General features: G+C 38.1%; 1 protein-coding gene across 2 annotated transcripts in view; it reads right to left on the bottom strand.

Moving 5' to 3' along the window:
* The window catches only part of LOC124638357 (G-protein coupled receptor dmsr-1-like), a 67,954-nt gene that overhangs the window by 32,620 nt on the left and 12,683 nt on the right, over positions 1–22,651 (bottom strand). For both annotated transcript variants that reach the window (XM_047175297.1, XM_047175298.1), the window contains exon 2: positions 1,627–1,993. In XM_047175297.1, the coding sequence (XP_047031253.1) occupies positions 1,627–1,917 (291 nt within the window). In that variant the 5' untranslated portion in view covers positions 1,918–1,993. The remainder of the gene's footprint in view (positions 1–1,626; positions 1,994–22,651) is intronic.

The following is a 22,651-nucleotide window of genomic DNA, read 5'->3' as shown; positions in this document are numbered from 1 at the left end:
TAAAGGAGTTCCCATAACTATATCTGATCTTAGCTGTCGATCCCACAATGGCAGTCAAACCTATCTTTGTGGAAAGTCTTCGCCAATACGAATAAAATAAGCCCAAACATGTGGTAGTTGCAACATACCGTTCGGGAGTTCCCTTGACTCTCTGTAGTCTCCATAATCAAATCAGCTCCAAACCTTCACTGTTTACCAGCACCCTCAAAAATACACTCACATGTCTGGTTATGACTCGATGCGTGCCTACAATATTCAAGAGTTGCCCTCGATTTCTCAGGGTTTCCAGATCCTCATCAGATCCTGGTCATCCGGATTGGCACCTTCGTTCTTTATGAAATGTCTTTAACAATAAAAACTGGCATTGCAACCTGTACAATCCTCTGAAACTGCTTGTCTTTTATATTTTTCAAACGATCCTGGACATTCGTCTCCATGGAATTTTAATAAAATATTTATATTCAAAGAAACGTCATACCATTCTCCACGATTTAAAACTACTTTGATTCATGTCCGCCACTTTTTACAAAGCGGGTCAGATATGCCCCATGACCTTTAAGACATAATTAGTTATTTTCAATCAGATTTCTGAATGATGACTATAAAATGTTGTATATAAATAACTTCAATAAAATAACTTTTACAAGGTACTGGCCTACTATTTTAGTTATATTATAAAATAAAAAATATTAACTATTTTGACTCTCACGAAATTACCATAACTATGATTGTTCTAAACTGAACGGTTGGCGCGAAACTCACTTTTTATCTATAGAGCATTTGTACGGAACCCTCGGTGCGCGAGTCCGACTCGCACTTGGCCGGTTTATTAAATATTTTTTCCAATCCAACCAACTCGTAGGTACTTGGCCAGTAAAAAAAATCAAAACCAAATACATACCTAACCTGTATATTCTAGATCGGAGAAAAATATCATCAACAGGGATATCTAGTTGGCGTTATTTACCTTACTGAAAACATCGCTATATCTGTACGTGAAATCAATATCTGTGTCTAAATATGAACTAGATAAACCAAGTTATTTCTAGAAATCCAAACTAAATCCATGCTTAGGGTGCTTACATAAAGAAACAGGTTGCCGGTACAGACAAACCTGTACGGGTAGGTATCGATCAGTGCAGGTATAATATTTCAATACAATCCTATTCACTCACTTATAAAGAAACAGGTTGTTTACCTGTTTCAACTTACCTGTTTCTTTATTAGTGAGTGAATACGATTGTATTGAAATATTATACCTGCACTGATCGGTTCCTACCCGTACAGGTTTGTCTGTACCGGAAACCTGTTTCTTTATGTAAGCACCCTTAGTTGCTACGAGTGAATTGTAAATGTACTAAGATTTCGAGACTTTGTTTTTAAGTCTGATTATTTTATTAGGTCTCAGTAACGAATTTCAACAACTAGATTATTCTTTAGAGTGGAACAATCCTTACGCTCAATCATTGTAATAAATTCTACGATCCCTTCTAAATCATATCTGCCAAGTAAATATAAATGATAAATGTTTTTAATGTCCAAAAGTTAACGAAGATATATAAGTATTTTTTGTTTCGAAAAATAAAATAGATCAATTTTTAGTGCATAAAAGTAATTTATACATACCAGTAAGCTGACATAGCCGTGAATACTATTATACGCCATTATCACATCACGAAAGTCGCCCTCACAGTATCCACAAGTATCCGGCTTCAAGGTCAAGTTCAGTCTGTTTTTAGCGTCCTTCATCATCTTCACCAGCAGCGACTCCATCTCATCCCCCCTCCCCCCTCTCCCGGCCTGTTCCCTCAACATGGTCACTATCTGAGTCTCATTGATACCACTATCCGAAGCATTTCCAGGCGCCGCTAAGATCTCTTGGAAAATCTCCAAGAGCGTATGCGATTTGTTAGACATTTTAATTCGTGGTATCTACAATTAGCACTGTAAACTCATTGTCCATTCTCCTTATTGTCCTCGCTCCATTTGCAACCTAAAACAAGATGAATGTTCCCGTTAGAAATTTTATCTGGGTTTCAAATAAATATTTTTTCTCGAACATGACTGTCATTTATCGGAACTGTCGCGGTACCGTGACTACATTTTAGTTACGAAGCGGAAGATTTGCATGGCACTATTAATTTTAAAATTGGAAATTGGTCATTTTGTACTGAATAAATAAATATATGGTCAACTTATCCTACATATCCATGCTTATATATTTTTTTGGACGCTGAAGAACTACTAGCATATATTTTAATTATTCTTTCAGTGTCAAATGCTCATCCAGATAATCGATCGCGAGGAAAAATAGCATACAAACAAGGGTAAAGAACTACTCGTAGATTATATAAAAATTTGTTGTCTAAACACCTTGTTAATTAACACTCCGAAATTATGAAAGACTTTTCGCACGAGAAAGAAATCCCTCGAACATCATAAGCTGTCTTTTAATAGGTTATCATATTTTTACCCCACCTTTTCAAAGTAGGTATTACGTTCATTTCTATTCTGGTTTATTTTTTTCCTATTGGAAACTTATGGCCATTCACATGACCTCCGCCATTATTAATGGTTTAAAGTCCATAAATATTAATCTCCGACTGTATGAAAGACATATCTTAATGAAAACAACACAAGCAAATATAAATTTTATGATTGCTTCCTCGCTGGCAGGCTTCCAGCATTTTGCGGAGCCGGATAACGATCACAAAGTCAACATTTTTATTGTTATATACGTTGAAATAAAAGCATACACTCGCGGGTTTCAATTAACTCTTATATGATATTAAGAGTTGCATTTCAATTTACTTTTGGAACAGTATTTTATTTATTTAAGTATAGTACTGCTGTGTTATGTTCACTGTTCACTTTATAATCTGTTCACTTTATAAATATTATGTTTGAATACGGATCTACTAAGCACCTTTTTTTCTTACTAACGTATGTAGGTCACGAAAACTTTGTTGCAACATTTTAATTCCATTTGTAGCTTGTAGCATACGTTTAATTAAGAGTTTAAGGAGATTAATTCTTAGTATTCGTAGTACTCGGTAGTTCGTATTGTGTCACCTTTTCCTAGTAAAGAAAGTATACTATTGTCCTCGAATTCTACGATGAAAGCAGTCGCTCTTACAATTTCACGATGGAGTGGTCAAACCAACGTAACTGAAATTTTTTTAGTCCATTATTATTTTGAAAAACCTAGGTACAATGCGTTCAGTACAAGGGCATGAAATGTAATTACATAACTTAGTTTTGCTATTAATTTTGAATTTCCATTCATAAGCTTCCACAATGATTTCCATTATTTTGTGCAAAATAACAATCAATATTGAAGGACGCACAGTTCATTATAATCCATGCTTGATATTGTGTGTGAAACTATTATAATCTATATCAATTTAATTCCACGGGGATTCGGGGTGTTCCAGTCTGATTAACATGTATAATAGTAGTATGCCGCTAAACATTTTAATTAACTAGCCCTAGTAGTTAAAATAATTACCTAACTTCATAACTCAATGCCGTTCTGCCGATACAATACACAATTTCTCTGCGACGTAGATACTAACAGATTAATAATCAGAATAATTTCTTAATTTGAGTTCAGCTTTCTGTTTCACCGACTTCTCAAAAAGAAAGAGCCTTCAAATCCACCGTTTTTTTTTTACAAAAGAAAACACATGAAGGACAAAGTTTCCTTATAAATGCCATGTCTATTATAAATATCACTCGAGTTACACATTGTTCGGAAAACTACGTTACGGGATGTAACTAAATATAACTCAAGGGATATGACTACAGATACTACAGTTCATGTCAAATAAGTTTTCCCCTGCGAAGTTACATACATATATATGTATGTATAGTTATAAATATATATGTGTACAAATCGCGAAAGTTTAAAAACTATATTTATTGGCTATAAGTAACTTCAAATTAAAGTTATTTTTACAGACATGTGTCAAATGTATACTTGTCTAGTCCGTAAAAATACAAGTGCTAAGTAGTATGAAATTTTATAGCAACATTTAATATTTTATACAGCCGAACGCGATCAAATTCAGCAAAGTACCAAAGCCACAACAAAATTCCCTCGAACCGTTTCATTTGAAATAGTACCCGTCTACTCTTATCAATTCACCCTTCGACTACTAACATACATTTCAGTCGATTTCCCCGAAGGAGCTCAAGTACCTCTGTTATTGACACCTTGTGGGACCATATTAGCATAGTTAGCTCATATATCCAGCCAAATCTGCTGTGCTCAACATTTTTGTATAAGGATCTTATTACTTCAGCGACAGGAAAAAATAGAATGTCTTACGGCCGTTTCCAATAACTTATCTGTATGTTGTTTTACTTGCCAGAGACAGAATTTGACATAACTTGTGTGAGTCAAATACCTCATCATCATCATCAGCCTATCGCAGTCCACTGCTGGACATAGGCCTCTCCAAGTGCACGCCACTGAGATCTATTTTCGGCTTCTCGCATCCAGCTCCTGCCAGCCGTCTTGCGCAAGTCATCACTCCACCGTGCCTGAGGACGTCCTACACTACGTTTGCCGAGGCGTGGTCTCCACTCTAGAACTCGTTTACCCCAACGGTTATCGGTTCTTCGGCTAATATGGCCAGCCCACTGCCACTTCAGCTTGCTGATTCGGTAGGCTATGTCGATGACCTTGGTTCTCTGACGGATTACCTCATTTCTGATGCGATCCCTCAGAGAAACGCCGAGCATAGCTCTTTCCATAGCCCGCTGAGCGACTTTAAACTTGTGGACCAGCCGTACCGTCAGTGTCCACGTTTCGGCTCCGTAAGTCAAGACAGGTAGGACGCACTGATTGAAGACTTTTGTCTTTAGGCACTGTGGGATCGACGATGTTAGGACTCGACGTAGCTTCCCAAATGCAGCCCAACCCAACTGAATTCTCCTATTCACCTCGTCCTCAAAGTTGTTTCTACCTAACTGCAATGTCTGCCCGAGGTATACATATTTAGGGCACGCCACCATCGTGGCGGTAAGTCCCCTCTTTGAGGAGTGGCTCGGGAGGAGTCACGGCGCCCTCACGTACCGCATGACGCAGGTCCTCACCGGACACGGTTGTTTCGGGAGGTACCTGCACCGCATCGGTCGTGAGGAGGCGCCCGGGTGTCACCATTGTGCGGACAGCCCCGAGGACACGGTGGACCACACAGTCCAGGTGTGCCCCGCATGGGAAGGGCACCGCCGGGTCCTCGTCGAGGCTTTGGGCGGCGGCGACCTCTCGCGTCCGGCCCTGGTTCAGGCCATGGTCCGGGGCGAGAGGGAATGGGATGCCGTCGCCTCCTTCTGCGAAGCGGTCATGCTCGAGAAGGAGGAGGCGGAACGCCAGAGAGTTCGCACCTCTCATCCCGGCCGCCGCGCTGGACCAGGTAGACACCATGGGCGCCGGGTGTCGCGAGATGACTCCCGGCCACCGTAGGCGTGGGTCTGTGGGCGGTGAGTTCGGGTGGCTCATCGTCCCTCTGTCTTCCTAGACGACAGACCCGTGTCGACGGCGCGCGTTGTTCCACGCGCTCCTCAAAGAGACGTCAGCAACCCCAGCGGGGCCCAGCTTAGGGCCAAGGCCTGCCGGGGCTGCGGGTTGTTCGAAAGAGATACCGCGGCCCTGGTACATAAAAGGCCTATGACGGAACACGACGATTTTAGTCAGTAAGAGTCTGACACTCCCTCACCGCTGCTAACCCACAGCGGGAGGGGTCATTTGATGATTTTACGTCGATAAAAAAAAAAAAAAAAAAAAAAAAAAAAAAAAAAAAAAAAGGTATACATATTTCCGAACAACTTCGAGAATGGCGCCGTGTATCGCAATCGGTTCCGGTAGAACATGTTCATTGAACATGACCTTGGTTTTGTCCAAGTTCATCCGTAGGCCGATGCGTAGAGAAGATTCAGCCAGGTCGTTCAGCATCTGTTGTAGGTCCTGCAGCGTTTCCGCCATGATGACGATATCGTCAGCAAATCTCAAGTGAGAGATGTGTTCGCCATTGATGTTGATGCCGCGTCCTTTCCAGTTCAGCGTCTTGAACATATCCTCCATTGCATTAGTGAACAGTTTCGGGGAAATAACATCCCCTTGTCTCACTCCTCGATGCAACGGTATGGGCCTTGTTTGCTGATTCTGTACTTGGACGGACATTGTAGCGGCTTCGTAAAGACATCTCATCACTTGGATGTATCGCCAATCTACTTGACAACGCTGCAGGGACTCCAGAACAGACCAGATTTCAACCGAGTCAAAGGCCTTCTCATAGTCCACAAATGCTAGACACAGGGGCTGATTATACTCTTCGGTCTTCTGTATAATCTGCCGCACTGTGTGGATGTGGTCTATGGTGCCGTATCCGCTCCGAAACCCAGCCTGCTCCGGTGGTTGGAATTCGTCGAGTCTTCGCGCAAGTCGGTTCGTGATCACTCTTGAGAACAGCTTATATACGTGGCTTAGGAGGGAAATGGGTCGATAGTTCTTCAACTGGGTTTTGTCTCCCTTTTTGAAGAACAGGACGACAACACTCCTACTCCACGCCTCTGGAGTTCTCCCTTCAAACAGGACGGCATTAAAAAGCTTCTGGAGCTCCCCCAGTACGGGCTTACCTCCTGCTTTTAAAAGCTCTGTTGTAATGCCATCCTCGCCAGGGGCTTTTCCATTTTTGAGCTGTCTCAGAGCGATCTCGATTTCGCCACTGCTGACTTCTGGCAGGTCTTCGGTGAAATGGCGTGTTAATGTGGCTCTAGAATCCTCATTTCCGGGATCAGGTCGAGATGCATGCGATGCGTATAACCGGCCATAGAAATTTTCCACTTCCGAAAGGACTGCCGGCACCGAAGAAACGACTTCTCCACTTGTTGTGGTCAGCTTCGTCAAGTGGCTTCTTCCAAGAGATTGTACGAACACCTTTGACCCCCGATTCAGCTCAATTGCTCTTTCAATGGCAAGAGTATTGGAGCACCGGAGGTCGCGTCGTACGTGCTTGTTGATCTCTTGGTTTAGAGCCCGCTTAGCTGACGAAGTGACAGGCGGGTTTTCACGTCGTTTCTTCATAAGCCCTAATGTCTCTTCCGAAAGCTTTGATTTCTTGCCCTTACGCTGCATGTTACAGAATCGCGAACCTTCCTCCCTGAGGATCCGAACCACATATTCATGGTTCTGGTTAACGTCTGTTGTGGTTTCCACGGCGGCAAATCGGTTCTCCAGATTTGACTGGAACGTTTCAGATCCTGTCATGGTTTGGAGCAGTGTTGGTCGGAGCCTGGCCTTCACCAGACGGAAACGTTCGGCCTTGAAGTTGATATTCAGAGAGCCTCGGACAAGTCGGTGATCGCTCCCGGTATTAAACCTATTGATCACGGAGACGTCTCTGAATATGTGCTTCTTGTTCGTCATGATGAAGTCAATCTTATTTTTAGTCATAGTGTCGGGGCTTTGCCACGTCCACTACCTTTGGGGCTGCTTTTTGAAAAAGGAGTTCATCAAAAAGAGCCCCTCGCGTTCGAGGAAGTTGACGAGCATTTGCCCCCTATGATTCCTGCTTCCAAATCCATGGGATCCTACTGCCGATTCGCCGCAAATCTGTACTCCCACTTTAGCGTTAAAGTCCCCCATGACAACGGTGTAATGGGTCTTTGTAGTGAAGTGGAGGGCCCTTGATATATCATCAAACATATCCTCCACTTCATCGTCTGAATGTGTCGAGGTCGGTGCGTACACTTGCACTACCTTGAGGCTATACCTGTCGGTGAGCTTTATGATAAGGTACGCTACCCTATTCGACACACTAGACACCTCCACAACGTTATCAGCTAGGGACTTATTTACCAGAAACCCAACGCAACCTTGGGATTGTTGGTCTCCCTCTCGGAAGTACATTAGGTGACCTGATTCGAGGGTTATGGTGTCCTCCCCCTCTCTTCGAACTTCACATAACCCTATAGTTCGGCCATTCAGAGAATGCGTTCCTGACACGTCGCGATTGAACTGACGACGTAACTTTGCAATGGCGTTGCAGTTACGATAAAAATATTTTTGCTGGTTGTTTACCGTTTTAACAATTGAGGAGCATTAAAACAACATTATTATATCAATAATCAATGAATGTAGTTACGTCGTCAGTTCAATCGCGACGTGTCAGGAACGCATTCTCTGAATGGCCGAACTATAATATATGCCACCTAATCTTCCCAAGTTCCACCTCGAGTTGCGCCAGATGCGAGTCAAGCCGCAGCGTGCGGCCGTTGTACGTCGCAAGAGTAAGTTGTGTTTGGTGGCCTCCCGTAACCCGGAGATTCTTCGCACCCCCTGTCCCGCCGTAACCACGGTCGCCACCGTGACCGGGAATAGCGGGACTGCCGGGAACTAGGGGCCGTGGCTTTTTCGTTCTGCACATTGAGGAATTTAGCCTACTGCTATCACGCTGGCCAGACGGGTTGATAGAGGGTTTTTTTCGAGTTTTCCTTCTCTCGCACGGTGTTCGGTGCATTTTTGACTCCATTAGTCGACTTCTACGACACCCACTGGAAGAAGGGGGTAGCGACACATGTATTCTTAAGCCGTCGCTACACGGCAAGCCGTCGCTACACGGCAAGCCGTCGCTACACGGCAAAGCCGTCGCTACACGGCAAGTCAAATACCTATCAAAATTATATCTCTAGAAGGAAAAGAACAGATAGATAAAATATTGAATATAATAAAGTTAGTTGAATTCAACATCACTTATCTGCAAATGGAAAGATTTTCTTTTGTTTTGGATCCTGTTCATTTGTTTCTCTCGTATCTTTGTTTAATTTCTCTTTTCCCACCTGTTCAAACAAAATCGTAGTGACTTAATTCCATGTAAATCACTGAAAATGCTTAATTTTCTCAAATATAAATAGAAACAACTGTTTTACCAAAATAGTTTTCATGAATAGGTAATAGGTACAAACATCTAGATTAGGCATTGAAAATTGTCTAGCTAGTTTGTAAACTTAAGAAACACAAACTCAGTCTGAGTAATTACAAATGTTTGTAAATATTTGTATTGTCTACATGATGATGATGATGATGATGTCCTCCTAGCCGATTATCGGCTACGGCGGCTGTTCTCATGTAAGGAGATTAGCCAACTACGCAGGACATATTATAGAGCACGAGCATTTGCGCAGACACAGGTGCACTCACTATTCCTTAACTCTCATAGCCCGATGGGACGGTAATCCGACACGACCGGAGAGAGATCAGGCGCAGGACCGACATTTACGTGCTCTCCGATGCACGGGTGTATCAATCACCAGCTTCCAGGCTCCGGGCTGCTTTGTGAAAGTCTTCTAAAACCCACAAAGCGATTTCGGCCCGACTCGGGAATCGAACCCGAGACCTCGTGCTCAGCAGCCGCACTAGCGACAGCTAGACCAACGAGGCAGTCAAAAATTGTCTACATAAAGCGGTTTTAGGTCTGTATGTGTACAATTGTACATGGTATCTCACTACTACTAACTTATACTGTTTCGCGCAATTTCACCCAAGTCCCGGGAAACTTATTCCCGCACCCAGATAGAATGACGATGGTGTCCAAGGCCGATTTCGGCCACGGCAGCTGTTCTCATATAAGGAGATCAGTCAGCTCCGCAGGACATATAGTGCACGAGCATTTGCGCAGACACAATTAAGTGCGCTCACTATTCCTTTACTCTCATAGCCCGATGGAACGGTAATTCGACTCAACCGGAGAGAGATCAGGCAAAATAGAATATAGCCCTTGTCTACTTAGGGATAGTGAAGCTTCGCTAGAGTGAAATAATGTAGTAGTAGTTAAAGTATCTTTCTGATATTAGTTTCGAAACACCAAAGAGTTAAATTCCACAATGAAAACAAGATCTTAACAAGATCAGCTTCCTTTTTATCAGTTAAAGGATTATAAAATTGCGCTTCCCCATTACTTACGCCATAATAATTATTTCCAGGAATTACAGTTTAAATGAAAAGCGGATCCCATTAAACTACTTAATTCGGTTCGTAATGGATAACTGCTAACTCAAACGCGCTAACTGAGTTTAGATTGAACAAATCACGATTAGTTTGATTGCTTTGCAGATATCAAATCGGTATTCCGTAGTTTAGATTGCCTAGGTTATGCTTAGTTATAATAAACTTTAGTCCTTAACTTCAGATTTATCTACGTCTCGTGGGAATTATACTCAAACCTACTAGGATAAAAATAACTCACATTAAAACTGATGATACCTATATGACATCAAAAACTACCCCCTGATCGGTGTTAACAGGGAGCGTATCCTGGCTGGATGCATTGCTATACGAGGCAACACATTTTATAACGAGGCAACACATAAATATACATACATAGAATGGTATAATTAAATATATCTACATATATATAGATCTATACATTTTAAAAGTACCTATTTTAAACGTGAGACCCTTATTCGAAAATTACAAGATCATAACTATGTATTAAGATCGTAGTTGCTCCCTTTGGTAATCGCTTTGTGGCACTGAACGATATAGACCTTAATTGCCGTGAGACTGAGTGTCAATAAACGGATCAAATAATATCGTTGAATCAATAGATACTTAAGTAATTCTAGGAACGGGACTATGCTGAACTTTGAAGTATGGTTCTCACACATACATTAACATGGAAATAAGGGCACACTCATTCCATTATAGGGACATACTTTAATTTTTAACATAAGGACTTTTAAAATTCAAAAGTTTAGGAGAGGTCACAGCCTACATTTGACATTGAATGTGCTATTTTTATTTTATTTTGTTATTCCCCAGAGGTACAATTACTTAAGGCTTTTTGATAAATAAGTACCTCTATAAACAAAATGCCAGATTAATTTTATTTTCGGGCACAAAATCGCTCGACTTACATTTTCGCTTAGGTACATTACGTTCGTACTTGACCCACCGAATCAGTCCTAAGCTTAGGAAAATAACCACCGAGTAAGTTCCCTGTTACTTAACAAAATTACTATGCGATCCCTGAGATGTTTCAACTATTTCATAGACTACGTTTAACCACAACAAATACGGAGTTTCCCTGAAGATTGGACTAACAATACACAAGCCCTTCCTTTATCTTTGTATGGGATTTTACGATGCGTAAATGTACGTAACCAACATTTGAGTACAAGTAAAATAAGTGCGAGTATCACAGCACTTTTTTTACCTTTTTTTCTGGCACTCAACGTTCTGTGTTCGCCAACAAAGAGTTTCTTTTATTTAACTGTCAAAATAAAATTCACTATTCTAAATTCAAATATGTATTTATATTGGACAGTGCACGACGCTTTAACAACACTGGTGATACAGGTTGAACGGCGACGAACAACTTTTTCAATTTTGGAACTCTCTGGAATTCTTTTTTTTTATCCGACGGTGACGCGATATTCATTTTTAGTGATGGATGTACTGGCTTAATAAAAGGATTATTCCTAAGCGACCCAAATGCTATTATAGTAGAAGATGGGCGTTTATATTTAGAATCAAAGGATTAGCAATCTATTTTTAGAACGCGTAGGAATCAACTGCGCCTTAAGAGAAAGCAGGCAGTTAAGGAAATCCTCAAAATCTGCGATAAAGCGCCTACATTCCCCTGAAAACCCCTTATATTGATAATGTTCGGGGAAATGTTTGTTTCTTATTAATAGCATAACAGCATTAATAGATAATGCCCTGGTATTTTCCTCGGTATCAAAATGCGCACATTGCTCGAGTAAAGATGAATACATTATACGGTGAACTTTCGTCAAATAATCTTGAAAACCGCATCAAAATCCTTCAATTAGTGTATAATCGCAAAAGGAACACGCATAAACGGGAGATTGATGGCTCTATATTTAGGTCAACCTTCAACAGCATAGAAAACATTACGAAATGGGGTATACACACCATAACGTATATAAAACTACTATAAAAAATACCCACCCTGCTCTTATCGTCTAGTTTATGATTTATCGAAAGGGGCCGTGAACTTACAAAAGATTTTTACTGTGATCAAATTAGTGAAGTACCGTTTTATAGGACGATAATAAATGACAAATGACTGTTTGCATGTTGGGTAGGTAGGCATTTCGTTAAATTAAAATAGCCGTTTCACACTGGCGGATTTTCAGAGCGACGTCATCCGGTTCGTAAAGGGTCTAGCTCGTACGCGCAACAACAAACAATTGAAAAGCCGAAAGTGTGAAAAGGTCAGGGGAATTTTTCAAGGGAACTCCGCAACCAATATAATTACGTATAAGTATTTAACTGAAGCTTCAGATACATAATGCTTAATTATCTTTAAGTAATAAAAAAATATGTCGTTAATAAGAAAATACATATGTAATGGCAATATTTTCCTTAACACTTTTCGAAGTATTATATGGAAAGCTCGCTATTGTATGAGAAACAAATATCATTTCAATCGGTAAATATGTCATTAATTAAATTGATATAATCCGTTGTCCATTTAATTTTATTTATTTATTTATGAATAACAACATATTTTTTATGAATGTTCTTCAAAATTAACAATTATTACATTTATAGCTGGGGAGAATGTTGCAAAAATCCTTCTTCTCAAAAAAAAACAAATCAGAAGCGGTGAGTCATTTTGTTAGAGGATTTTTTGACTGATTTGATTCGGAGAACGTTTGACGTTAAAAAAAATGCTGTTAGGATATTTTTCTTTCTTTCTGTTTTCAGCCCATTTTGAATAAATGCACTTTGATATTGCTGACGCGTGGAGGAAGTAATACTTCAAGCAAATACATCTTTTATGTTTTAGTTCATTTTCCTTCCTTATTTACAGCGATCCTAAGAAATAGCTTACAAGTCATTTAAGAAAACTCTGGAGCAATTCCTACAAAACTTAAGGAGTATAATAGTAACATTAATATTCGAAACGATCGGAAAAACTAATCTTACTAAATTATTCAAGCGAATAAAAACCTTGAGCCTAGTAAACTTTAGGTAAAAAATCCTTTGTCATTTTCAGCATATTTTTTGATACGACAATAAGAGAAAAGTGCGAAATTAGAAGAACAGCGTTTATTTACTTTCTTCACCTGTAAGTCGCGATCAAAGACATTCTATTTACTAAGCAATAAAAATCGGATTCTGTGGCAGCAAATTACGACACTTTTTTTCAATAAAGGTATTTTCCTTCGTATTTCATTCGTCTTGTACGTAGCGGAAACTCGGCGTACGGTGTTTTATTTCAGGAGTAGGTACAATATAAGGCTAAAGATTAACGTAATTGGAAAATCTGTCTGTTTATTAACAACCAGCTGTTCCTGCTTCCTAGCTAGTGCTAGAGGTCCTTTCTCAGGCTCTAGACTATCTGCGTACCACACTTCATTCAAATGGCTTCAGTGGTTTAGGCGTGAAAGCGCAAAAGGCAGGCGAACAGAGTTACTTTCGCATTTGTAAAGGAAGTAATGATTAACTACGTACGTCTATGTATGTACGTAATTATGCTATAACATAACAGAAAACATTCCTGATTTTTATAAATGGAGACACTATATAAATAATTACATGACTATATGAATTTATATTATGAATAAATAATTTAATATATTGTTTGGAACAATTTTCGTAATTAAAATAATGTTAGCAATTTTGTTGCTATGAAAATTGTTTATTCACATTCCTTTATAATATGTATTTTTTATAGCACAGAGTCCCCATTTAGAACACTCTATAGAAATATACAGGGTGGTGGAACACAGCATCTACCTACAGCTACCAATTGCTTCGCCTCGTACTTATGCCCGAAGGCGAAAAGCCCACGTAATTGTACAAGATTAAGAAATTATCAAAATAACTTTGTTTTGTCACAAAAAAAGCCTACTGCCCTTTGTTTTTCTTACTTTCTTACAACGTAATATTTCAGCGCCCATGGCGATTTGACAAGTTTTTCAACGACTTTACGACCAGCCATGTCAGGCCACTATAAACTTCAGGGGATAACTCCCTTATTATAAAAAAAGGTATTTTATGATATTCCACCAAAAAGAGATAAGAGTAGAAATATGTGGATCCAATATCCTATGAGAGATCAGTATCAGAGTAGTGCCATGTAAGTGATGACCTTTATAAAAAAAAACATTTGGTGCCTACGTAAAAAAATGTTTCGTTTCGTAAATGCATTCATAGTTTCGCCGAACCTTTTATATAAAGTGAGATGCTACCTTTACAAAATGGTTACCTCTCGACAAATTGAAATTCAGAATTTCCCAGGATTAGACCTATCAACAAAACAAATATTGGTCAGAAAGTTTGTAGGTCTAGTTTATTTTTGTTTGAGGCAACACCGAGAAAATGTGGATTTATTACCTGTAGGTATCAGAATAGAACTGAGACCAGCTTTTCTAAGATTAACGAGTAAATTAACACACTGTCGCTTACCTGAGAATCGTGTGAAAAATAAACTTACAATATGTTTTCATGTCTCTTGCTATGCTTTTGGTTTGTTAAGGATGAGCGGAGCCTCCTGACACAGGCATATTTACATGCCTAAAAGGAGATTCCAGCAACTAATTATAAGAAGAAAATTTTGTAAAAGAAATAAAGATTTTTGTATTTTTTGTAAATGTGTAACACTGCATAAAAATGAGAATTTTTAAAATTGCTTCTATAAAATGCGTTAAAACAAAGTTACTGTAAAACAGAAATGCACCGTAATTGGATTTTACACTCCTTTATTTCTCCGGATATTTAATAACAAAGTTGATCAGTTTTCCGTTAAACGTACAAATTGCTTTTGATGCTTGCAAAGAGATGGCTTACTCTTTCACGAATTAATTAGGTATATAATGGGTCATAAATAACTACACTTAATAATTTTTATCCGTCCACTTATGCGTCGACACGTCTCAAAGTGAACATGATACATTTTTGCGAACAAACTGATACACATCTGTATAGGGATTTACGTATTTAGAGCAAAAGTCAGACTGTTGACATTGGCAACTTCGTCCCGGCCTTATCAGTTCCCTTAGGAGCGCCTCAAGTCACAAGCCTCTCTCTTCCTTTTGCGACCTCATTTTTTGCTGATATTTATAGCGGTCATAAATAACAAAACGTCCGAACAGCGCTAATGAGTTTACGACAAGAAAAAACAGTGAAAATTACATTATTAATCCTATTTATGAAAAAACTGGTGATAAAAAGAATAATGGAATTTAAGAAAAGAAGAAAATAAATGGCAAAATCCTACATTAAACCAAGAATACCTGATAGCTTCTATGATGTACGAGTGTGCAGAAAGCCGGAATGACGTGTGATGCGTGTAAAACTGAGGTCTGGCAACCCTGTTCGATAGACAGCTTACAGCTTGCAACACAATGAGAATACCTGTATCATGTCGATATAAAACCTTTTTGCACAGAGAGACGTGTACGTATTATAGTAGTCTGTTGCTAAAAACTCGAATTTACATAGTAAGTACTTATTAATAAATATTGTTTCATTTTCTTTAGATACTGTACGCTTTATCGATCACACTTTTTTACGCTATTGGTATTACAAGGTACTACGCAAAAGTTTTTATGCTTTCAATATAAAACTGAAAGGAACTTAGAAAAAAACCTTTTAAAAGTGGAAAATGTTCTTTATTACCACTTTAGAAGCACTAATGGAAACCTAACTACATACTTTAGCTTGAAAGAACTTGGGAAACTTCAACATAAAACGAATTGGCTACTTCTTTCGATATATTACTTGAAAATCTCCAGAGACCACTATCGATATATGTTGTAATTTTTCATCATCTCCCATGCCTTTTCTCAACTATCATGGGTTTGGCTTTCAGAAAGCTTCCAGTCTAACCGCATGCAGCTGACTACCAGTGTTTTATAAGGAGCGACTGCCCTATCTGACCTCCTCAAACCAGTTACTAGAGCAACCCCTTTGTTAGACTAGTTATCAGACTTACTGACTTCTCTCTATCTGTAACAACTGCCAAAGATGTTCAATGACAGCTCAGCTTTCCATCTCACCAAATAAAGGTAAACTATTCATAGTTATCTTGATCTATAACCCAAGCTAAACCAAAACATAATATTAAGCCTCTGAAAGCCCATGACTTCGCTAAATAGTTTCAGTCATTATGGGTAGCGGGCTTTAAGTTGACAGGCAACAGGAAACTTTGGTAACGATAGACGACTGCCAAGTTTCCGACTTGTGTATCTCAACTTTATATCTTAACTTAACTAGCTGTCGCCTGTGGTTTCACCCGCGTCTTTTGTATAAAGAGTGACCTGTAATGTTATACCTAATGAATTCAGTAGTGTTACTGTAAAAGGAACAAACTTACATTATCATTTTACGATATTAGTCTTGATCCGTCCCGACTATGCATAGATATAAATTTTACGAATATTAACATTAATCTTCTTTATTTCTATACCGCTTTAAATTCATGATAATCCGTTTGTAGTACAAACAGACGGACAGACATGGAAGACTTAGGTTGGGGTTATTTACTCTTGAGAGTATATGTATATTGAAGACTGATAGACAATACCCACTAAAAGAAAATGAACAAGTGAAATCCTTCTGACCTTTGATATATCCTGGGTTATGGTAATATGGGTTTGGAAATCAAATGCCTTAGGTGGTAAAATCGATTGTTATTGTTTTCTCAGTATACAATAGGATATTATTTATTTTTTCATACCTGATGGAAAAAAAACATGACGTTTTGTTTGTTTTTGTTTCACTTGTTGTAAATAGCATTGTTATGGAGAAATGAATGTATTTCAGTAAAATAATGATGGATGTGTTTGACAATGTTCCTTTTCATATTCCAAAATAATAATTCAGCATTGTTATAAAAACGTGTAGTTTAAAATTAATTGGTACACAGGTGACACAAATACGTAGCATTGATGTGAGCAAGAACACTGATATACTTAGATAAGGTAAGGAGTTACAGGATAATACTACTGACCGCAAAAATAAGGTAATAATCATACAAAGAAGAAGAGCAGTAACCATGTAGGTACATAGTAACAATTTTGAGCACGAATGCTGACACAAACAGTAGGAAATAGCAATGAAATGAGCTTGTTACACGAAGTATGTACGAGTCTCATATGTGAGTTGTACATACAACTTATTTTTGAACTAAATACTTACTTCAACTTTGTTTAAAAAGAATTTTTAATACTGCATCGAAACCAAAGGCATCTTATTTAAACAAAAAAAATCCAGTTTTATTAAAATCATATTTTTAAATTCTTAGTATATCTTTGACACTAATGACTGATTAAAGATAAAGGAACACATCTTGAGGAAACCTGGACTATAAAGTCTGAAATCATCAACCCGCATTGAGCAAGCGTAGTGATTAACATTCAATCCTTCTCTGTGTGAGAAGAAGCCAGTGCACGATAAAATGGCTGATGATGGTGAATAAAATGTAAAAACATGGAATTGGAACATCACAGCATTAACACTACGAATTACTTTGAGAAAAACAGTTTCATTAAAACACTATTTTTAATAAAATTGAACTGAATCCCAGTATTAAGCTTGTTCAGCATTCCAATAACCAGGTAGCCTATAACAGTTTGAGATTATTGTCTGTACAAAGTATTTTACATAACCGTATCGTGCCAATCTTCTTAGTTTGAACTCGTAACCTCGCGTTGAACACATTATCCAGTTAAAACGCCGGAAACCTCCACTGCATATTGGCATTGGAATTCCAAAATTAAATTCTAACTAGAAAAGAAAGAATGAAATGGAATCGAATTCCGTGTTGGAAAATCTGGATAAGAATGGAAGTTTGGCCAGGTTTTTACTTGGCTTTGTGTATACTCGTAACAGTTAGTCAGAAATAACGACTGCTTTATTAGTGCTATTAAAAATTATTTATCGGCAGCCTGCCCGCGTTTTAGATTTCATTAATATCAAGGCTTTAAAATAAACTCTACAAACAGAAAATTAGAGTATTTTCTATGTATCGAAACAGAATCTACATAAGGTGACATTGGCAAGGATGTCCTTAAAAATTGTATGGCATAGCTTCCTTTTGAGAGGAATTATATTATTCTATGAAACTTTAACATAATAACGTAACTTATTATAACTTAATAATAAGAACTTAAGGTTCCATCTTCCGTATGAGAAACACACTTTTTAGGGTTCCGTACCTCGAAAGGAAAAAACGGAACCCTTATAGGATCACTTTCTTGTCCGTCTGTCTGTCTGTCTGTCTGTCTGTCAAGACCCTTTATCTTAAGAACGCGTGAACGTATCAAGCTGAAATTCACATGAAATACTCGGGTCTATTGTCCCTTTAAGCTGTGAAAATATCAAACTTCTAACTTAACGCGATCAAAAGATACAGCAGTTTATACCGACACCTTAGACGAATTTCCGTCACACGCTAGGGAATCAAAACCTCCAAGGTACTTCCCGTGAACTCAGAATCTTGAAATTCGGCACGAAGTAACGTTATATAGTACAGATAAAGGAAAAATTGCGAAAATGATGAAGTTACATAAAATATTAAAATATTATTTTTGCTTACATGACATAAAATATTTTTTTAATAATTATAAACTTACTGCCTACTCTTTTTCACATGAACGCGTAGAGATATTAAAGTTGAAATTCATATCTAACACTTCTTAAATCTTATTGCCTCTAAACTGTGAAAAATTCTAAATCATTCAAAGGTCATTGGGCACCTTAGTGTGGAAACCATTCCCACGGCGGACACGAACGAAATATGGCACAGTATAATGATATAAGGCTCTGATTTACTATGGCATTAGTCGCATCAATGTGAACCATGGGAATCTAGAGAAAATCAGGGTTAAACATCAAATATTTTCCTCATTTCAATGGGGAATTTAAACGACCAAGTTTGACGGATTTGAGAAATCATTTCTTTGTAGTGAAAAAGTATACTCGCCGTTTATTTCCATTGTCATCAGGTCAGGATCTGATGATGGAAATCCTCAGAAATCGAGGGCAACTATCAGAAATTGTAGGCATGCATAGGGTTAAAACTTCATTCTCAGATGTATGTCTGATGATACTATCAAACAGTGAAGGTTTAGAGCTTACCTGATGATGGAGACGTGAGAAAGTCGAGAGAACTCCTCAACGGTATGTTTTAGTTACGTCGTGTTTGGGCTTATATTTTTCGTATTGACGAGAACTTTTCACAAAAGCTAAAAATAAAAACTTTTTACAAAAAAAAAAACAACTTCTAAAAACAACAAGAAAACTGTTTATATGCATCGGTCTAAATCTCGGTGGTTAAATAAATATAGATGCATCCTAGAGACACCGACTTCTAGACCGATGCACCTAACATCTTTTTAATTTCTTTCTTGCTTTTGTTTTCTTGTTGCTTTTTTATATGTTTGAAGTTGGATTTGTTTGTAAAATACTACAAAATAAAATAAAGCCGACTTTATAAAACAAAGAAAGGGACAGAACTACACTTTTGTCAAGGCTCTAGAAACGTAAAGCCAGCAGCCCCGAATCCTACTCTCTAGCAGTCGTTGTTACAATTCGACAGTTACAAGTCGTCAGGCAGTTTCGAAAAAAACCTGAAACGATTAATCCCTCAAAAATAAAAGATCCCATTAGTAGTGAATTCGCATCACCTAAAATAAAATAAGCTCCAACACAAGGTTACGTTATAAATTGTAAAGGAGTTCCCATAACTATATCTGATCTTTGCTATCGATCCCACAATGGCAGTCAAACCTATCTATGTGGAAAGTCTTCGCCAATACGAATAAAATAAGCCCAAACACGTGGTAGTTGCAACATATCGTTCAGGAGTTCCCTTGACTCTCTGTAGTCTCCATAATCAAATCAGCTCCAAACCTTTTCTGTTTACCAGTACCCTCAAAAATACACTCACATGTCTGGTTTTGACTCGATGCGTGCCTACAATATTCAAGAGTTGCCCTGGATTTCTCAGGGTTTACAGATCCTCATCAGATCCTGGTCATCCGAATTGGCATCTTCCTTCTTTATGAAAAGTCTTTAACAATAAAAACTAGCATTGCAACCTGTACAATCCTCTGAAACTGCTTGTCTTTTATATTTTTTAAACGATCCTGGACATTCGTCTCCATGGAAATTTAATAAAATATTTATATTCAAAGAAACGTCATACCATTCTCCACGATTTAAAACTACTTTGATTCATGTCCGCCACTTTTTACAAAGCGGGTCAGATATGCCCAATGACCTTTAAGACATAATTAGTTATTTTCAATCAGATTTCTGAATGATGACTATAAAATGTTGTATATAAATAACTTTAATAAAATAACTTTTACAAGGTACTGGCCTACTATTTTAGTTATATTATAAAATAAAAAATATTAACTATTTTGACTCTCACGAAATTACCATAACTATGATTGTTCTAAACTGAACGGTTGGCGCGAAACTCACTTTTTATCTATACAGCATTTGTACGGAACCCTTGGTGCGCGAGTCCGACTCGCACTTGGCCGGTTTTTTCCTCTACACAGCACTCACGAAAAATGGCCAACTAATTAACTAAAAGATACATGTATTGCAAGTTTGCAAGGTTCCCAACTTGAGGCTAATTGATAAACCATGTTCAAACCTGTACCCAGTAAAGTTATAACGAGCCATTGTATAGAGCGCACCTACTTTAACTTGAAACAAGTTACCAAGTATAAACTTAAAGTAATTCGATTTTGGCTATTGTTAAGTCAGTACATAAGTTTTTGATTAAAACTACAGGGTGACAGTAACAACTATTGTATCAGACATAATAATGTTTGACTAAATTACAGTTTTGTGAATTCCAAATTACTTTGAATCTACAATCAATCTGAAATCTCCTTAGCCTTTTCTCAATTAAAAATAAAAAGTATTTGGGTCTAGAGATGCTTCTGAGTACCAGTGTTTTAGTAAAGATGAAACGATCGTCTATATGACCTCATCAACAGGGCAACCCGAAGCCCTTTGGTAAGACTGGTTGTCAGTCTTTCTGGCTTCTAACTGCCCGTGCCGACTACCAAAGAGGTGGGCCTCTCCACAACACACACTACGTAGAAATGGGGTAAGTTAATTTTAGATTACCGTCTTTTGGCCATTTCCACAACTAGGTTAATATAAGTAAACCAGGTCGACAATAATTACAGTCACTTTAACTCAATCTTCTCGTAAATAAGGTTGTTTACACAACCATAGAACCAGATTTTCGGAATCAAATTTAAACCCCCTTCAAAATTAGGGATAAACACAATTCTTACTTAAAATTAATATTATTTAAATGAGTTCAGACTTACTGAGAAATAAGTCGACGAAGCCTTTCGCTCAGTAGGCACCTATTTACTAAGAGATACACTGCAAACTTTTAGTCGGCCGATAGTTTGTTTGGGCTCATAAATCAGTATGAAGAGGGTAGTACGCACATTTCAAAGATGAGGTACTTAGTCGGCATCTGAACGACTGAAAACTTTTATTGGAATCAAGATTACTTTTATAAAAAAAATTGCCTACCATCTGGTCAACTCTAACAACTGAGCTGGATGCGAGCAGCCGAAAATCGATCTCAGTGGCGTGCACTTGGAGAGGCCTATGTCCAGCAGTGGACTGCTATAGGCTGATGATGATGATGACTGGTCAACTCTCGGCCGACTGTTTAGTCTGCAGTATGTATACTCTTACTGTAAACAGTTGATTCAGCAACATCAATTGTCACAGTAATTATTTGACTTAAAAAGTAATTTAGAAGCTTATGTTAATAGTAGAAGTTTACTTAGGCGTATTTAAATCTGCGAAATCATTGGAGATTTCAGCGTTTGCTGTCGTTATTTAAGTATGGTTCATTTGTAAACTTTCACCAGCGATTTTAGCCGACTCCATTGAAAAAAGAAACCTAGAGCCTTCTTCAATCAAATGACAGTAGTTAGCGCATTAACAATAAAACATTTTAATATTAGTATTGATTTTTCTTTGAATAAATACAAATTATTACCAGCCATGCTTTGGGTAATTGACCACAATTTGAATATATTAAATGATACATTGTGTTATTTAGTTATTTTGTGGTATTTAGTTATGCGGATAACTGAACTCTTCCTCGTGTCATTTAAACAAATAAAAACATTAAACAATAACATGTCTGTTAGTAGTTATCACAAGAACTATTAATCAACAACTAATATCGATATTATTACCATAAAACTTATAAAAGTGTTGAAGTTACTATGTGCCGAAATCCTCAGCACGAAGATAAATTAGACCTCCTAAGCCCCTACACGGGTGAGGCTGGGTGTCCCACCGGGTCACATGTCGAATATTAAGTAGACTACTCGCTTTTTTTTTCTAAGTAAACATTATTATTTGTCAACAACTAACATCGATATCATTAACATAAAACTTATTAAAGTGTTGAATATTTGTAGCAGGCTATTATGCTGAAATCATTAGAGCGAAGAAAAATCTGTCCTCCTAAAATCAGGTGCACAAAAGGCCTACGAAAGATGGGTTGTAGGTTGTAGTCAGTAAGAGTCTGACACTCCCTCACCGCTGGAGGAGTCAGTAGATGATTTCCCATCAGAAAAAAAGAGTACACATGTCGAATATTAAGTA

Source organism: Helicoverpa zea, chromosome 17 (assembly GCF_022581195.2).
Source record: "Helicoverpa zea isolate HzStark_Cry1AcR chromosome 17, ilHelZeax1.1, whole genome shotgun sequence".
Taxonomy (NCBI): domain Eukaryota; kingdom Metazoa; phylum Arthropoda; class Insecta; order Lepidoptera; family Noctuidae; genus Helicoverpa; species Helicoverpa zea.
Note: the sequence above shows the minus strand (reverse complement) of the source record. Positions and strands in the feature narration are given on the sequence as shown.